Below are 19,309 nucleotides of genomic sequence, written 5' to 3'. Positions count from 1 at the left end.
AAATTAAGCTCTCTGTATAAACTCCACTTACCTACTCAACCTACAGATGAACCTATACTATTTGATTGCAGACTGCTTCCTGACTAATTAGACCACAGTATATCCATAGAAACAGCTCATTTAAAATGTTTGTATTTGTTATTTTCTTTGCAGTATACAGCAGGCAACATTAGAATAACAAATAAATTAACATAGAATACAAAATAAGTAATTTACAGACATTTCTGTCAACAGTCCTCTAATCTAAAACTGAGGTTTGGTTTACATTTTTGCAGTTTGAAACTGTTAAACGGTCCTTTACACTATGTGTATGTTTTGTGACACTCAAGCATGCTCTTAAGATCTTTATACTGACAGCTTTCTATAGACTGCAACAAAGTGCATGAATATGTAGTATACATTTTTTAAACTACCCCCTCTAGTGGTTACTAACTATTTGCTGCCAGTCTTGTTTATACATTTAAAATGCCTCAAAGACCACGGTGAACCGGGGGCAGGATGTAAGCCCTGAAAGGCAAACAAAAATATAAAAATAAAAATAATTTGGATTGCCCCCTTAATAACCGCTTGAACAGAACAATTTACATGCACATATCCTTGTAGTGAAAAAACAATCTATACATTTACATTTTCAAGTATGGTAAGTTGTGTTATGACAAAGTGACAGCAACACTGTCAGCACTCTTCTCCACGTCACAGTCTTTGTCTGGTGGTGCAGAGACTGGCGTGTCTCTGACAGAGTTTGGGCCACTGCTAGTCTGCCCTAACCCTTTGTTTGGGAGGTCTGCTGTCGACTCAGCCTCAGGTTCTTGCTGTGGGGCTGTGGCTACAAATAGAACAAAAGTGAAAAAAATGTATTACATCTATGAAAATGACAGGATTAATGTCAGCAGTAATGTGGCTGGTGCCCAGACAGAGTTAAGAAGTGCCATAAGAAAAAGCAATAGTCACTGTTTGTGTGAATGTCATCAACAGTATGTTGAGGCTGGCGCGTGCCGTTACCTGACTGAGTGCAGGACTTCATGTGTTCTGGCCAGTGGGCTTGCTGACAGGGGTAGTCGCAGTAGCTGGTGTTCCAGCAACAGTAGAAGATAGCCTCTTTCCTGCAGTTAGCACACCACTGCTTCTTCTTTGTCTCATCCACTGCTTGTTGCTTCTCCAGCTCCATCTGTTTCTTCACCTCAGTCACCAACCTCTCTCTCTCCTGCTCCAGACTTTGTCTCATCTCTGCCATTGTCAGCTCTAAATTGAAATACACAAACACAATCAAGCCCAAGCAGAACTCATTACACTGTTTTGGGAAAAGAGGTCTACATGCAAAGTACTTTTCAGACTTCCCAAGCCTCACCAAGATTGTGCTTCATTTCTGACAACTCTTGTTGATGCAACCACTGTAATTTTTCTATTTCGATTCTCAGTCTTCTTATCTGTTGGAAAAACACATGGGCATGTCAGAGTAAGTCATGGGCCGTATGCAAATCTGAATCAATCTCAGTAGCCCCTTTTATAAAGAAATCTGCTATACTGCAGTTGAGAAGACCACTCGTCATGCTGCCTTTGTTTGTTTTACTGAACCAACTGTGGCCGGCATAATGCTGCCCCAGTGTGTGGTTTTAGATAGCGTGCCAGCTTTCTGGAATCAGATGTGTAACACAACAGCATCTGCGTCTGTCCTGCCATGCTGGCCCTCCCTTTTACACTGATATTGGTCCGTGTTCGTGACTACCTCCACCGTCGGCACAAAGGCAAGACAACAGCCCCCCCATTCAGTGTTTTTAATTATATACAAAATGGTGAGGTTCAATAAAGGCGAAACATTCCTGCCTTGAACAGGCCGTGGAAAAGCAGCTGGGGTCTGAAGGGTTGAGAGTAAACTCCTACCTCTGCTATTGTATTCCCTGAAGTACTCTTCGAGAGGTCATTGTAGATTTCAGTCATTGTACCTTTGATTGCATCCATTATCTGAAAAAGAGACCATATTATTATATGAATGGACTAGATTATTTTATGAACCAATAGTTTTGTACCTTCTTTAAATTCATTCAATGTGGCAGTCAAAATGTGTAGTTAGCTAAGAAGAAATGGTTTCTAATTTAAAATTCATCAGAAGGAATGGCTACAGTATGTCTGTGTATTTTACACTCTACAATATTTTAGAAAGTATTTCAGATTTTACTAACTTTATTTGTGTACTTAGCGATGTCTGCAGCCACATCTGCTGAAGCAGTGGGGATATACTGGTCTGTTGCCACTGGTGAAGTTGAGGCAGCTGTGCCTAGACTTGACCCTGCCATCATGGCAACAGCAGCTGGACTAGTGGATACCAGGGTGACAGCGGATGTGGACGTGCTGATTGGAGTGTCTTTTTGTTGAACAGCTGGAACAAAAAAAAACCTCTATTAATCAACAGCATCATTATGGACAAACTGATGAGATGTATTACACACACAGTGGTTGCTGTGGAGTTCAAACTGGTAATATTCCAACTGATTTATTTAACATATATACTGTACACACCATGGGTCTCAAACATACTGGCACGCACTCTAAGTAAAGTCACACTTGAATTCTGCCAAACTTGTGTCTAAAACCATGTTATCTACCTTTGACAGCCTGTCTGGTCTGATAGCGTGTGCTTTGTGAAGACTGCTGTGCTGAAGATGAGGACACTGCTGTCGTGATGTTCCCAGCCTGTGTCTGGGTCACCACTTGAGCCTGGCCTTGCCTGGGTGACGACGCCTGTGTTTGGGTCGTTGCCGCTGGTTGCTGGTTCTGTTGCTGACGCTGCACCTTCTGCATGTGCCACTTCTGTGAGGAAGTCTGAAACTTGGCGGTGGGATTCCACACTACAGCCCTCTGCACCACTGGCACCGTCTCTCTGGGCAGCAGAGGGCGCTGTTTCTTCAAAGCTGGAGTTGTGGGGGCCAAAGAGGAGGAGGAGGAGGAAGGGGGTGTTGCTGTGGCACTGGACACAGTTGCAAGGCTTATGGTAGCAGGTGAGGGAGTTGTGAAAGAGACCATGGTGACAGGAATGGCCATTGAGGACTGTGTGGAAACACTGGAGGGTGTGGAAAGAGCTGCACTGTTTTGTGACGGGACAGTGGATGGGGTCAGGGCTTTACCTATGAGAAGACGTACCTACATTATTTTCCAGTTCAGTTTGCACAAAGCTGATGATGTTTCTACATTCCAAATGCTGAAAACTGACATGACATTCAATGTTTGATTATTTCTCATGGGATGAGCAGAGAAAATTACAACTCTCACCTTCAGTTTTACCAGCAGGTGACTCTTTAACAGTGGCAGTCTCTTTCCTGCTCCTCTTCCTGTCTTTGCCTCCCTGGTCTTCTCCAAGATCAATAACCAGCTCCCTCTCAGAGTCAGAGTCTTCCACTGGCACAGGCTGCTTTCCTTCTTCTTTCACCTGAGCCTTCTCTCTGGGAGGAGGTGATGCTGGAGGTGCTTTGGTCTTCTCTGGGCTCTCCTTCTCTGAATCAGAGCTTATTTTCTCTTTAGTTGGAGCATCTGATGCTGTTGCAGTGGCCTCAACTGCTGCAGATTCAGATGCCACTTCTGCTTTACCTTCCTTATCTTGGCTTGGGGAAGACTGGTCTTTGACTTTAGTTTTGGTAAGGTCCTTCTCGGCTTCATCATGTGGTGCTGTGTCCTGGCCATCCTTGGTCTTTTGCTCGTCATCACTGGCATACTCACTGTCACTTGAGTCAGATTTATCAGAGTCTTCTGAGTCACTGTGTTCCACTCCTTTATACACATCCACAGAGATCTCATCGATACCTGCAAAGCAGAGGAGAAGGGTGGATACTACACCGCTATTCAACATGTTTTAGAATTGGAGGCAGGTTCAAAATGATATTATAGAAAACACATCACATTAACAGACACATTGTGTCCAAATTGTGTTTCGTTAGCAAAGAAATTCATCAGAAAAGTCTATTGTCTCTATAATTTTCCTTTTTTCTGTACTGACCCAGCTGTGCCTTGCAACTCTCAATGGTTTTGTCCAAGTTCAGCTGGAAACGGCTCTTAATCTGTCTTTTTGGAGACGTGAGGACTGGTGTGGGTCCTTGCTTCTGCTGAACTGTTTCACTAAGCTCTTTTAGGTCCATTTCTGCTTTGCTCCGATCTGGAGGAATAAAACATACGATAATTTTGACAGCAACATGTGCACAAGATTATTTCTTATTATTTCTTTGTTTATCGTAATTTCTAATTTCTAGGAGAATGATTTCCAAAGGTGACCTGTATTCACTCACAGAGAATGGACATATTTAAACTTTTACAGGCACATTACATACTTGGAATAAAGGTCTCACCTAGATTGAGGTTCAGAATGCTTCCTGTCTGTGGGGTCTTCTCCTGCTTGGGGAGGCCAGGAGCTTGAGAGTGGAATGGTTTAGGGCTGTCCAATGAACTGCCTGCAGGACCAGGTCGAGGATGAGCGGGTGATGCTGTTCAGAAATATTTACTTTTAAATTAATACTTCTCCCATTACACACAACATACTTGTTGTTATACTAAGATGTGTCTGGTGGAATACCTGTACAGTCCATGGACTCCTCTCCTGCACTGTACTGACTGTTTGGGGCTTTAGACTGCGACTTGTCGCCTGCTGTTTCCTGTTCCCCATCCGAACCAGTATGAGCAGAGGAGTTGGTGCTCATAGGGGAGCGAGGCATGTCACTGAGAGGGAACCGACGCCCAACGGTGCCCCCTCCCACCCCAGCCCCAGACAACATGGTCCTGGTCAAAGGGATTTTGGGTGATGCTGTCATATCAAAGCTCAGCTTGATCTTCTCCTGTTTCTCAGATTTGACTGGAGTGGACAAGGGGTTGGAGGGATCCAGCAGCATCTGGAAGTTGTTGTCAGGAGTGTACGGTGTCCGGAAGGGGGCATAGTTAAACACTCCAAACTTCTTCTTCATGTTCTCCACATAGACCTCCATCTCTTGCATGGCACTGTTGAAGATGCTTTTGGTCTTCTTCACAGAGAATGGAATCTCTTTGGACATGAGGTAGCAGTTGTTTAAAGGAACCCATGCCCTAAAGGATAGAAATTCACATCTTAATTCTGTGTTACAATAAACCTTGAAATGATCCTCTTAGCCGAAGTAACTGAAGCACATAGAGATGATACCTGTCATGTTGACCAAAGAAACGAGCGTCCACCTGTCCATCTTTGTCCCGCAGAGCTTTAGCAGGCCAGAATGGAAATCCTTTCAGTTTGGCCCACACTAGAGGGTGTGGGTTACTCTGCAGACATACAGTAAAACACTGGAACTAAGTGGATGTATTCCAGTGATCTATGTTTGAATGGGTAAACAATCTGGTGGAATCATCAACAGAAACTTCAAGGTACTGTACTCGCTTACACAAGGCTCACAAAACCAGTTGTCTCTCTTTTGGCAAGCAGACAGATAACACTCAGGACAAACTTCAATCTCATTCATCTGCAAAGAAAAAAACAGTATTTAAAATGAGTTTCAGCTTTTATTTCTACTGTCTTAAATTAATCAACAAATAAAAATTTCACTTAAATATAAAACTCTTCTGATACAGACTCACCTCGTGTTCACAGATTTTTACTATCACTTTAGCTGTAGCTGTCAGTTTGTGATTGCCTGAAACAAGGACATACATTTGTGTTAAACTTTTCATATACAGACTAGACTGGCAACATTATTGCCAATTATGTCTTTCAGTTGAAGTGTATTGTATTGATCACATAATGTTATACAAATTAATGAATCCATGAAAAATATCATTAAAACCAAGCAAAATAAGTTCTTGACATTGTTGTATAGTAATAAATTGCATGAACATTAATTTCAATCATCTTATATGATTTTGAATATACCATATTTTACATATTATGATATATAACAATATCTGAAAAATATTCTTCTTATAATATTCATTCATATCACCCAGCTTTACTAAATTATTTTCATATGATGCCCAGAATATGCAACATACCTCCATTGTATATGATACAGTTGTGCAAAATCCATTTTGCATCTGCCAAGAAGGCCTCTGTGCAGCCATACATTTTCTTTTTGATATTCTGCAGTGCAAAAAGAAAAGATAGTGCTCATTTGTCATACTGTTCAACCTCTGCATTTATCAATTCAAATAAATAAAAGACAGCTTTTGTTGTACCTTCTCTAGTGTGCAAAGATCCATAGGATGAAAAATGTACTCTGCATAATCTGGATGCTGTTCAAGGGAGACAGGTTTCTGGAAGGGTTCAGTCTATAAAGTTGAGTAGAAAGAAAAAAGAGTGAAGTTAACAAAATCTCAGGCCAAACTAACTACACAACCTTCCCCTCTACCGCACATCAACATGCTACCACTATGCTACTACTTAAAATTCTAAAAGCCGCTTCAAACAAAAGGAGGAAAACCAGTGGAGGAGAAAATCATGACGGGGTCTTGTTAGTGGTGTAATTGATTACCCAATTAAAAGTCTTTCTCTGCGTGGAAGCTGCATGGGGGGAGCGAGATGACAAGCGGGGATGATCCTGAAAGAGAGTGAGAGGGGCAGCTGTATCCTCACCACCAGCTAGCATGTTTACCTTCATGGTTTCCAGCCATGACAGGCCCATTATAGCACAATGACTGTGATTGTTAGTTCTGTTATTAGACATCATTTGCACATGCGAACTGATAATACATCATGCTGGATCGATACTGTATGTGGACAGGTTATACTTCAGGGTGCAGATATAATCTAGCACAACTGATGAGAATACGATGATCAGAAAAAAAGGCGTGTCTTTGAGTTGCATAAGCAATCTAAAAATCAAGGCTGGCCAGAAAAGATCACATGAGAATACCCAAAAGACAAATCTGAATATAAAGTTAGAAAAGGCAGAAATGTAAATAAGAATAAGCAGCATTACCCATATGTGATAAAGCTACGTACCCTAATACAATATAATCAGTTTCGTAGCGTGAATTTCCAAGAAAGACGGAGGGCCCAGAATACTTACACCTGGTTGTTTCATCTTCTGAAGGGCAAACTTTAGTAGGTAAGACAGCTGGTCTATAGTTAGCATCATCATGGCTTTGCTCTGAGTCTCTATGCACTCGGCAACTGTTATTTTCTAGGAGACATCAAGAGGAAGAGTTGTTTATATCCCATTATGGCTCATAATTAAATAAATGTTACAATAGGTTTTGACTACAGGCTTTGAGACATGTGTCCGACACCCATACACATTCCTGGGTGAGTACCTCACACTCCGGACAGAACCAGTCGCCCTCGGGCTCGGCTGGTAGTTTGAGGCACTTGGCATGGTACACCCTGGGGCAGAGCTCACAGCAGAGCACCTGGCCCTCGCGGTGGCACAGCCAGCAGTAGAAGTCATTCCTGCCGTCCTGCGGTACAACATCAACAGGGTCTGTGGTGAGTGCTGGCTGCTTCACATAGTAAAAGGGACCATGTCTTAGTTCTGACTGGAATGCAGGCAAAAGAAACACAAAGTTGGGGAAGGTCAAAATCAGGCCAGAGATTAGAGAAGCCAAGCAGACATGCACAACATCAACAAAAGGTACATTTAAAGTCAAGAAGTCCACAACACAGACTGTTGTGAGCCCTGATAAAGTGTTACACACTAACTGCTGAGATGCCATAACCATTGAGATTTAAGAGTCAACATCAATGTTTTTCAAAATTGTGATGGAAATAAGACCAAAGGTCTGGATATTTATTCTAAGTCATATGACTTGCTCAGTCTGTGTTTAGGACACAACCATCACCAATGTGCAGGAGGGTAAATAGTGTGGACAGCCTTGATTAAGCTGGCAAAAGCTCAGATAGGTACAGTGGCTACTAATCATTTACAAAGGACAACCTAATGTGCCAAGTGTACGTTACTAGCAATCATTTACCTTTTGTGCATTTGTGAATTGCTTGAGGCACAAAGTCAACAAAGCATGCACATAAAAAACACAGGCTAAAAGATAAGGCCCAAGTAACCATGTGATTTTTGCAGATTGCTGAGAATTTTACTAAAATAGTGGCAAGTGAAAAAAAAATTTAATTAGAGATGCACAGCTAGCATTTCCTCAGAACTCAGTACTAAGAACTCTGAGTATAAAGCTCTGAAAATGTAAGTGATAATCTGAATACTGAATTACTGTTATCAGTAGTGTCCAGTAAGATTGAACAATGAACTAATAGTGTACATCAACCATGTTTATTCATATGGCAGACAATCCTAAACATACCACTGTAAAATAGTACAAAACATAACTCATTAATAGACTATAGCAGTGTTTGATAAGAGGTAAATTGTAAAGCACTTTGGATACACGCATTTACCATTTTATCATTCACAACATACTATGCCTCAAAAACCTCAACAATTAGATCTAAATGGAGTAGACCAGAGGTGGAAATCACAAGGTACCTAGTGATATTGGAATATTATTTAGTCCTTGATGGAATGAGAAATCCAGTTTAATACTGAGAGCTGGAATTAACCAGTATGTAACCAGTATTCAAAGAGTTTCAGGTTCATGCAAACATGTGCCATTACTCAAATGTAAAAACAGGCCTGAACTACTGGAAATAGAACAGTTCAGAGAAATGCCTCTCCATCTGTATCACAAGAGAACGTATGGTGCTACTGATAGAGACATAATATAATATAACTTTGTCCCATCCCAGGAGCAAGCTATAGAGTACTGGTGACAGACTGGGGGGGGGGGGGGGAGAAATTAAAATCTACACACATAACATCTCACTTTTTACACAAAATGTAATTTGTCAGTTTAATTGAAAGTTCTTATGCTCGAGTGGAGATGCTCAGTGGCCAACAGTTGGTTGCACTGGGCATCTTCCAGGTTTGGATGTGTGTAACTACGTGTAATGAGTGCTGATGTAGCTTTGGATTCCTGCAAATCATCATTCATGCTCAGTGAACCTATCCTGAATAAATACAGGCCCTTAAAATATTAACACCATACGAATTACTGATCACAGCCAACCACCCACAGCAAATGATGTTTAGTATGTGTGTCTTCAAAAGTATCAGTCATGGTATCTGAACTTTTGCAAATTCTGTATATGAAGCTCTATCAACACCTACGCCCATGCTCTAGATCTTATCAATAATGCAATTATAATTTCCTGAAACTGAGGGTGTGGATATGGCAGCTGGTGATATTGTGATTTTATTATTGAATATTGCATCACAATATAAATGCAGATCGATTTAAGTGGATTTTGTTTCCTCACACATCCAAAAGTTCCTGCTGCACAAGACAGTGTTCACTGTGGTTACACAGTAGTTTACTGTAAACAAAGTCCTCAAATATACTGACAAATATAGCTCAGAAAACACTTCACCTCACAATTAAAATACACAGTAAGAGTGTAAATAAAGCTTTTAAGAGGTAGAAACTAATGTTAATTTGGTGAAATATTCACCTGGGGTTAAATTAACAAACCTATAACCAAAAATGTATTTATTTATTTTATTTCTAATTAACTACTTAATAGTAATTACAATTCATTAAATGAAAAAGACATTAAAGTCCTCACCAAAGTTTGAACAAATAGTATCTAAGTATCTAAGTTGACTTATTTGTTATTATTTTTTGCATTCATGTGTGAGGCTGGCAGCACAGGTCTGGTTGCAGACATCTCAAACCTTTGACAAGTTAAACCAAAAAAAGTCATATTCCTAGTGCTACAGGGGGAAAGAGGCAAAATATAATTTTAGGGATTTGGTTGAACTTACCCTTTAATTAGGACCACGTAAAGGACTAATGAGTATTCTTTTAACCCTATTTCCTTTTATACATCTTTCATTAAAGAGCTCAACTGATTGATGATGAGTTTTACAACCAAATATATAATTAACTTAACGTTTTTGTCTGGTTTAAGTCTCAATATCAATCAGTTTGGGAGTGATAGCAGGTTTAAATCATGTTTTTTGAGGGAAGGTTTACATTTGGATTGTAGGTTGTGCTTTGATTGTTACCTGGTCTTTGCTGCTGCTCACAGCACCTGGTTTCTTCTTCTTTTTCATTGGGCAGGGGGAAGTTTCAGCAGAGGAGTGACCATTCGATGAGTGAGAGGGACTTGGCATCTTTCGTTTTTGGGCCATCCGCTCTGTTGACGCTGTGTCTGAAACTACAGACAAAACTCAGAGATTACACAAACCAAGGAGAGCACACTCATGGCCTCTTCAAAGCAGGAAAAAATACCAGAAATGACACACCAGAGGTTTCCTGTACTCACATAGTTGGCTGAGACCAGTAAACATGGTGGCATACTAAATAATATATAACCAGAATAACCAAAACAAAACCACTTTACGAATTACAGCATTTAATAATAGCTTCACCAAACAATCTGAAAACAAACTTGTATGGCATGTTACCTTTGGATCGTGTTGAGATCTCCATTCCTTCTGTTGTCTCTTTTTCCTCTTCCTCTGCCACACTGATGCAGAAAAGACCATCATCAAAGGTTTACATACATAACCAATAGCTGAAGATGTCTCATGTCTATTATTGATGCTATATCATAAAGTTTAAAAACTTATTTTCAATTGTTCCTCAGAACAGAAGTCACTATAATTGGGGTATCCTGGTGGCCAATGGGTTTAAAATGTTGGTCCCTTATTTCCTGTCAGCTTTCTATGGTTCTCTGTCTGATAAAGGCAGGAAACAGCCACCCTCAAAAAGTTGTGCACTATCCAAATTCCTCAGATTTTAAGTGTTGAGATTGTACTACATTCCTGAAGAAGTCTGACATTACACATTCTAACCTACCTATTAATTAACTCCCCTCATCCTACCACAATGCAGTTGTTCTAGACAAGAAAGGTCAGTTTTGCCAACAGGCTCTCTAACACTAATATAATTCTGGTTAGATATGAGGCGCCCAGCTGGGACCAGAAGCATCATAACTCTTCTGTAAAAAGTTATATTAAAACACATTTTTGAATCACTATTTCTAATGACGGATGATGAAATGCTGAAAAACAGCTTGTAAATTCGGATTCCACCAGAACTGTGTGCAGTTGAAACAAACGGGTTCTTCGCTGCATGAAATACTGACAATAACAGCTTAAAGACAACAAGTAAACATCTTCTAAAACTCAATTAAAGCTAGTTAACCAATACTAGAGCAATGGCAGCTCAATGCGTAGCCATTCTCAAATAATAAACAGCAGGCTCCTTTCTCCACCGGCCACAGGTCTATAAATAGTAAACATGAAAACACAGAACAGCACAGTCTACAGTGTCTGAACAGTAATATTCACTGATGAAGTGACCCAATAACAGACAGTGCATCACAGTGGATTACACAATCACAGCCCCAGTTGTGTTGAGATAAATCTCCTTGCAATGCAAGCCTCAATGTGCTGTGAACTACCTTTTATTCAAAATCTGCCCAACAGGTTTTTCTCAGTATCACTTCAGCGTGATTCACCTTTGTTTGCTGGCGCCCTGTTGTCGATCCTATTACTGTTGCCATTTTCTCTGACGCCACAGCAGATGCACCGGCCTCACTGTTCAGATGGCTTCAATTTCACCAATTTTCCCTTCACTTACTCCTGAGCAAAGCATCATTTTAAGTACTGTGTGAAAAACAGTCATTCACTGAAAACCACAATTTTGCTTCCATTTCAATTATTTTGTTCATCAACCCCCACACCCCTCCTCCTCCACCACTAAATAAGGATGAAATGACAGACAGAAACATTGCAAATCTGCAGACACAGGCAGGAGTGCAGTGAAATGGCTTTACTGGCCTCCTCATCTAACCTGTCTGCACAGCCTCAGACAATCTACCCCAGCAACATCCTGTTCTGCCCTTGCCAGGAAATACAGCAACAAGAGGCAAAGAGAAAGACATGGACAGGGACGAGGAGGAAAATCAATGCTGCCTATCCTGACACAAACATTTTTAAATCAAAGAGCACAGAGCACACAATACAGCCTATTGTAACCTACTAAAACATCCCTTTCCACACCCACCATTTCCAATACATTCATGCTTCAATGTAGGAAATCAACAGCATACCTTTTTCCTTACTCACATACAGACTCTTCAGCCTATTCTTTAATCTTTTTCAATTATTGAGGGCGTTGGGGGATGAGGGAAAAGATGGATCCAGGTTTCCCAGAAGGCCTTCTCTCCCTGCTGCTCTCTCCTGCAATTGTCAATCTTTAACCTCGGCTGCACACTGCCGATTGGCTCGAGCACCACACGGAGGTGCCTGATTGGGTGTTCAGCCTCAGTGTGCCTCACAGGCTCTCTTCTCCCCGCTCTCCTCAGCCACAGTGCTGCAATGCAGAGAGGACTGCTCCTCACTGTTGCTAAAAACCTCCTGAAAACCAAGTATCTCACTCCCTTTAAACCCCATACAGAAACACACCGGCCATGTGCCTTTTATCAGACGTGTAAAATGTAGCTCTACGGGCTAGACGGGGAGAGGATCAGATTCCCTCCCTTGCTATGCTCTCAGCCAGTGTATGTGTATGGCGTCCATTTTAAAGACTCTCTCTCTCTCTCTCTGACCACTGTGTGCACCGCACACACAACACGTACACACAGCATCAGTCAAATCTGCTATAAGGCACGACATGCAGCTTATTATGTACCCCACCATGTTGATATGCGGTATAGGCCCTAATAGTGGACACAAAGACATGACTGAAAATGTCACAGGCCTCCCATACAGTTTGGAAGGTGTAATCCTCCCTCTCTCTCCAATTCTTCTTCAGCATGCACTGCCTCATAATCAATATCTGCCTGGAGATTTGACTGTGAGCAAAAGTAAACTGAAAGAAAATGTGAATAGCTGGGAGCAAAGCTGTACATTTTTCCATCTCTCTGTTTGACCAACTTTAGCCATTTTATTTAATCAAAACAGAACATTAAAACATGACTAAAACAATGCACCACAAACTGGTGCAGATAAAGTACAACTCAAGTACAGACCGTCCTTCAAAACAGAAACAAATCTTGGCAAAAACGTCAAGGCCAACTACATAATCTAGCCACGTCCCAGAAGGTCAGCTGGTGGATATTTTAAAGACAGACACCAAACTAAACAGGCTGTGTGTCGGTGTAATGCAGATTTAAGTGTGCCTACACCACTCCTCACACCATAGTGGAATGAGGGGATTAAACGCATTACCAAGCACCATTCACAAAACACTGAGGGTGGGATTTGCTGTCTCAGTGACTGCAGGCAGCTCCTGAACCCTGGTCAAGCAACATAATGTCCACCATTACATCCAGGCCACAGATCCCCTGGATATTCTTAAAACAAAGCCTTTGTCAGACAACATCCACAAATATTGACAAAACACATATTCCACCTGAAATATATAAAATCTTCCAGAATAAAATGACAATATTGATGAACTGTCAGAAATAGATACAAAGATTTACTAAACTGAATGTTTTTTTTTTTAATCTCAATCATGCATACAGAAAACCAACACCAACATCATTACATATAAACAGAATTCAAACCTTGTCGACTTCAAACAGGTTTTCAAGCCTCTCTGATGAGATGAGGTTTCTATGCAGAGCCTTTTCAGAGGAAGTCCTTCCCTTCTTCTTTCCTTCTCTCACATACAAATACCCAGTGTGCTTAGAGCAGAGGGACAGAAAGGGGAAGCTCTCTAAAATGGCTGACACTCGGCAGCAGAGAACAACACTGGGAGGCAGTGCACACCATTAGGCTCAGGCAATTCCTCCAACCCTGTGATAAATAAGCTGCTCCGGCATATTTAGTCTGTAGATAATTGGTATTTTAGAAAACTGGTGAGCATTTTACAGGATTAGGGAGGTAAAAAGCCAGTTTTTTATTCACTAAGAAAGAGGGGCATTTTGGTAAGGTGAACTAGATTTTGGGTGAAGTGTTACAAAATTAGGCAACTAGACAGTTTGCAGTCTGTTCTTCATCGCCATGTTCGCCTGGCAAACAATTAACAACAGTGCCCTGCTGCCTTGCTCTCTCATGCCAGTTTGAGGCCTAAATTAAACTTGCTGTGCAGTCAGTTTACCATCTGTTAATTCCTCTGGGGACTCCCCTCTGCACTGCTCCCTGTCTCTCCCATCCCGCCTAGATCCCTCACCAGGCCTGCAATCTTGACAGCATAGGCCAGGGGAAGCTCCAAGAACTGAGTCCTCGTTTAATCTTGACAAAACAAAGCATGTTTTGTCAGTCAGTATTCTGTGAATATACAGTGACCTTACACTTGACCTGTGGCCCCCCTCTGTACGTGTTCAGACAGCCACCCAGTTAGCAGAGGCAGTCTGTTGTACTGTGCCATGCTATGCTCTCTTTCCAAGCTCCACTTCTATGCTGTGGGGTGACAAATACTCTTTCCCCTCCCCCAGTCTGTCAGACAAACATGTATTAGTACTCAGGCACGGATCACATACAGTGGCTGGTGCCTTATCAACAGAGCAGAATATGTGAAAGAATGAAAATAAGGCTTACCTCTGTGGATGCATGGCTAAAAACTCTGTGTGATATGTCAATGCTTATTAAAACATGGAGGACAGCCCTGTCAGCCCTCACCCTGCTCAGAGCATAGCCACGGCTCTCCAAGCTGTCCAACTCACTGCTCCGATAGAAGGCACACTGAGAATGGCCAGACGTGCTGACAAAATGTAAGGCAGCTGCTGATTGGCTGGTGCATTTCCTGGCTGCTTGTCTTTTGTTCAGCACAGGCAAGCTGAAACGCAGTACTCAGAGCAAGAGGAGCTAGGCCTAGATCAAAATAATTAGCTAATGTACACCTCTAAGCTACCAAGAAGACTGCATACAGCTTTTTGTGTCATAAACATGCTGTAGATTAGGCTCTTGGTGTAGCTGGGGAGGGCAGTTAGCAGATGTGCACATAAAGAACAGACCTGAGGCCATACGCTTATGGAGGAATTTGTCTCGCTGGTTCCCACCCTCAAGTTAAACTCACCATCGTAGGACAGATAAAAAAAAACTGCTATGCAAATAAAAGGAACGAGTAAACAGTCACTAAATGAGATTCACTGTTTCTTTGTCCTCTAAGGATTTGATGAAAAAGTTAAAAAAGCAGACTAAATTACAGTCAAGTGATTTCCCTGACTGGCCTTTGAACTGGTTTGATCACATGTTAACTGTGTGATTCCAGATAAGCCAAGAATATGCTGTTAAAGAAACAATGACTCTCCGTCTCTGCTGCGTCATTCCACCATGGAGCAAGATTCAAAAATATTTTCACAAGATTTAATGATTTACATGAAAATGTGTGATACCTAACATTATCTTGTAGTTCTCCTGCATTTATTGTAATTTTGCCCTATTTTGGAACTTTGTTTGCTTTATTGCATAATGAATATCTTGAGACATATGAAGTTCACTGAACCATTGTTATGTTCATGAAACCAGTCTGAGACCACTGTTGCTTCGGGACATGGTGCATTATTATGCTGGAAATAGCTCTTAGAAGATGATAAATTGTGACCATAAAGCAATGCACATGGTCAGACACAATATTGAGGATGGCTGTAGCATTCAAATGATGATTGATTGGTATTAGGCGGCCCAAAATGTACTGAGGAAACATTCTCCCTATCATTACACCACCACCACCAACCAGAACTGTTGACACAAGGCAGGTTGGGTTCATGGATTCATGCTGTTGACACCAAACCCTGACCCTACAACCTGCTGCCTCTGCAGAAATCCAGATTAATCAGACCGGGCTAGGTTGTTCCAGTCTTCAACTGTCCAGCTTTGGTGACTCGGTGCCCGCTGTGGGCTCAGATTTCTGTTCTTGGCTGACATGAGTGGAACCTGACATGGTCCTCTATTGTTGTTGTACCCCATTGACATGTTGTGCATTCTGAGATGCTTTTCTGCTCACCTCCGCTGTAAAGAGTCAGCTCCAAAAAGTCTGTCCATGATACTCTGACCTCTCTCGTTAACAAGGCATTTCCAGCCTTGACCTGCTCCTCTCTGATGTTTTTGTTTGTTTGTTTTTTTTGCACCATTCTGATTAAAACTTCTACAGACTGCTGTGTGTGAACATCTCAGGTTTTAGGGGGGGAAACTAATGCTTCTCTGTGGATAAAATATTATATGACTGAATTCATTGTTTATTTTATTTTTTTATTTGCCTGCACTGTTTAGTTGGTCTCTCTCTCAACAGGAAGAAAGACAGCAAAACTTTATAGCAGGATACTACACTAGCCCAGAGATTCTCAAACATTATTGACACCGAATAAATATGTAGTAAAGCAAGGAATTTGACAATCTTTATCCAAAAAGCCCAGTGGATTTGTTGCCATGATAATGCAGGGAATTTATGGGAGAATATAATGTAGGGTGGACAAAATTAGGTAAGGCCTATATCATTGCAGTCACTATATACTGACTCAATATCTGTGTGAATTAAGTATTATTGAAACAAACAAATCCTCATTTAGCTATGGACTCCTGGGTGTGGTAAGATTAACCTGCAAGGAAGCCACTGAACATACAATGTCAAAAAGAAGTAATAAATGTCTTAAAACTTGATTTTGAAACAAGGCATTTAGGTAACATAAACCATCTGACAAATGGTGAACCTGTCATCCAACCAATGCTTTTGGGCATCACTGCTTGGGTTTAGACATTGGAAATCCCTGAGAGCAGCCCACACTGACACAGGACGGCTCAGTACAGATGGTGCGATGAGGGGTTATCAGTCTCAAGAAATTTAAACTAGCAGCTTTAAATTTTGAATGTGTGAGAAATGGCCTTGGAGAGAGTCGGTGGGCGGTGGGTTGTGTGGGTTAATAACGACATAACGTCTTAATGTTTGCAGAAAATAAAGCTAGCTTGTCCTATTTGGTTTAGCTAGTCTTACTCCCCTGCTAGCGTCATCTAGGCTGCAAACACATGCACCAGTGCGGTCAGTTAAATTACTAAATAAACTGCCAATGACGTCGCGTTTCCTAATTTCAATTAAATGTATTTTATAAAATTGAAAGGGTTTCCAATAAGCCCGTTTTCACATCTGTCGCCAGTTAACATTTGTATAATTAGCCTGTGGGTTACGTTAAATGGCTCATAAGTAAAGTAAATATTGGTTTAACAGCTCGTCCTGAACTGTTAAAACAGGGATAACTTTGAAAACGATGTCGTGGAAACACACGGTCCATTAACGATATAACGGTATTACTCTGTTGACACCCCATATTAAAACGTAGCTAAATACAAATTAGATTCACATTTGTCAGTCTCCACTGTACCGTTTGGTGTCCAGACATCCACGGTGACCCTTGCAGGTGGCCGCCGACTGGTAACGAACCCTAAAGTCCCCAAGATGGCGCCCTAGTCAGACTTTCACTGCTCAGGCCAGCTCCCTGACAAGCCTTCTGGACCTGGATCCAAAGCCCTCAGTATCATGGACATATATGTGTTTTTGGGGTTTTTTTTGTTGTTCTTCTTCTTTTCTTAGTGCATTCTAGATGTAGATTAAATCTTCCTGTTGCCGTATCCCCTTTATTTTCACCAAAACCTTTGACATCTACCTCAGCTGTAACTGAAAAGTGGTTAAAGACTTCCGCCTGCATAAAGTTGTGGAGTAAGAAGTATCTTTACCCACTGCCAGAGACTTCTAGAGACTTATTCTGCAGCTTTCACATCGGTCAGGGGCTATGGTGTGACACGAGCCTATGCTTTACTACCTCGTCTTGAAAGGTTAAAAACAGTTTCACACACATCATGTTGATGTAGCCATTCGGGCTATTTTGAAAGGGAATGGTTTTCTATTTTTCACAGTCAAACTATAGATTATATAGATTATATGCTGTGATTTCTGCTATGTTTTCTGGGAAGAAAAAACATATTAAAAAATGTAGTTGTATCCATAGGTCTACTGATATTACTGATATTCTTTCTGACTGATATTAATTGACTGATATGTTTATACTGCTGTCAATTCAACCACTAAATACTGATAAGACAACCGGTGTGTTTTGTACTGTACACCATTTATTAATCTACCAAGAATTAAGTACCCGTGTGATTTTATACACTGAACTATCTAAAAGTGTCCCTCTTTTTCTTCTTTGTTTGGTTATAACTTGTGTTATAGCTGATAATGACAAAAACAAGATCTTGCTTTTTGTTGTTTTCTTCTTTATTTCATTTGCATAGTGTTGAGAAGTTGGGGGATGGTGATGTGTTTGAAACAAAGAAAGGCATGCTGTTAGCTGTTTGCAGGTAAAGCCATCTGAATACATTAATGATTATGGGGCTATCTCCTGTCCTTTCAAACTGTTATCTCCTGTCCTTTCAGAGTAGACAGGGCAAGTGGGGATGGGATAAAGTGTCTCACACTTACTGAGGGGGGAGGTCAGTTTGCCATGTTTTGTGGGGGAAGGGGCACAAACACAGGGCCACGGGGCCCCTCTTTGGATCTCCATGGAGTGGAATTGAGGCTCTCCCATACACACACACAAACAGACAGAAGACACACAAAAATGTGCAAGGCCTTTTGCCATTTGGTTATTTCATCTTGTAATGAAGAGGAAGAATCCTCTAACGTTAGCAAACAATCTGCATAAATCTGGATTAATATGCATTCATGGTTTGCATCAATATTATTGATAATTGCAAGAACGACTTATTATCCATTCTTTGCTAACTGTGTAATACTTCAGGGAATATGCTATGTCTTCCTGACAATAGCTTAGTCTTAGTAAATGTTTTTGAATTGTTCACATAAGATAAAATGCTTCAACAGTGCTGATGAACCTCACTGCCTTATCAGCAGCTATGATTTAATTGAATAAACTATCAGAATATTTCCATTCTGCATACACACCCTTCATTTTTTCCCCTCCTGAAAGTTTTTTACGCTGATTGTAGAGGGAATTATGTTCTGACAGGGAATAGAATATCCCTGGTATTTAACACTGGATCTTTTTCACTCCCCTCACCCATACCCTGCTGCGCTCCCTCCATCTTTGGACCTGACTCCCACCACAGTAGTAAAAGTTCAACATTAGTGTGCCACAGAGGTCACCATGGAGACAGTTTCTTCCATCCTCTGTGGCTGCGCAGGCTCCATAGTGGCTCCACACTCACTCTGTATCTCAGTGTACTTTATAGTTGGCATAATTGCCAGGTACTGAAAGGCCAAGTGTGGTGCGGTGGGCGGGGTGTTCTGTTTAACAGTATAGAGTATGTAACTCGTAATTGCAGATTAATATTTGGCAGTTACACTTGCTCCTGCTTAGTTCAGGCCACTTACATCTACCCTGGACATTTGTCAT

General features: G+C 41.2%; 1 protein-coding gene across 9 annotated transcripts; it reads right to left on the bottom strand.

Moving 5' to 3' along the window:
• Positions 1 to 116: 116 nt before the first annotated feature.
• zmynd8 (zinc finger, MYND-type containing 8) lies at positions 117 to 17,496 on the bottom strand. 9 transcript variants are annotated; one of them, XM_071495277.1, is made up of 21 exons: positions 17,279 to 17,496; positions 10,413 to 10,474; positions 10,011 to 10,162; positions 7,255 to 7,476; positions 7,011 to 7,124; positions 6,474 to 6,539; positions 6,178 to 6,270; positions 5,995 to 6,082; positions 5,584 to 5,639; positions 5,391 to 5,468; positions 5,156 to 5,271; positions 4,559 to 5,061; positions 4,335 to 4,469; positions 3,989 to 4,144; positions 3,268 to 3,795; positions 2,604 to 3,122; positions 2,181 to 2,377; positions 1,882 to 1,962; positions 1,349 to 1,427; positions 1,003 to 1,242; positions 117 to 826 (listed from the first exon to the last, which is right to left on the bottom strand). In XM_071495277.1, the coding sequence occupies exons 2-21, from the start codon at positions 10,435 to 10,437 to the stop codon at positions 651 to 653; spliced, it is 3,624 nt and encodes a 1,207-aa protein (XP_071351378.1). In that variant the 5' UTR covers positions 10,438 to 10,474; positions 17,279 to 17,496; the 3' UTR covers positions 117 to 650. The 9 variants fall into 9 exon arrangements, with proteins under 9 accessions (XP_071351378.1, XP_071351377.1, XP_071351383.1 ...); XM_071495276.1 differs by lacking the exon at positions 17,279 to 17,496 and adding an exon at positions 14,502 to 15,391 and having other exon boundaries at positions 4,335 to 4,436; XM_071495282.1 differs by lacking the exon at positions 17,279 to 17,496 and adding an exon at positions 14,502 to 15,390 and having other exon boundaries at positions 7,255 to 7,398.
• Between the last annotated feature and the right edge of the window lie 1,813 nt (positions 17,497 to 19,309).

This window comes from Trachinotus anak, unplaced genomic scaffold, assembly GCF_046630095.1.
Source record: "Trachinotus anak isolate AG129_WGS33_773 ecotype Australia unplaced genomic scaffold, CSIRO_AGI_Tana_v1 ptg000013l, whole genome shotgun sequence".
Classification (NCBI taxonomy): Eukaryota; Metazoa; Chordata; class Actinopteri; order Carangiformes; family Carangidae; genus Trachinotus; species Trachinotus anak.
The sequence above is the reverse complement of the archived record's forward strand: the minus strand, read 5'-3'. Positions and strand labels throughout refer to the sequence as shown.

Excerpts from the sequence above, each read along its gene's own strand:
- zmynd8 (XM_071495274.1), bottom strand. Across the intron at positions 7,477-10,010 it reads TGAGCAGCAGCAAAGACCAG|TCAGAACTAAGACATGGTCC; the intron begins GTAACAATCAAA and ends CCTGCATTCCAG. Across the intron at positions 3,796-3,988 it reads GAGTTGCAAGGCACAGCTGG|GTATCGATGAGATCTCTGTG; the intron begins GTCAGTACAGAA and ends TCTGCTTTGCAG.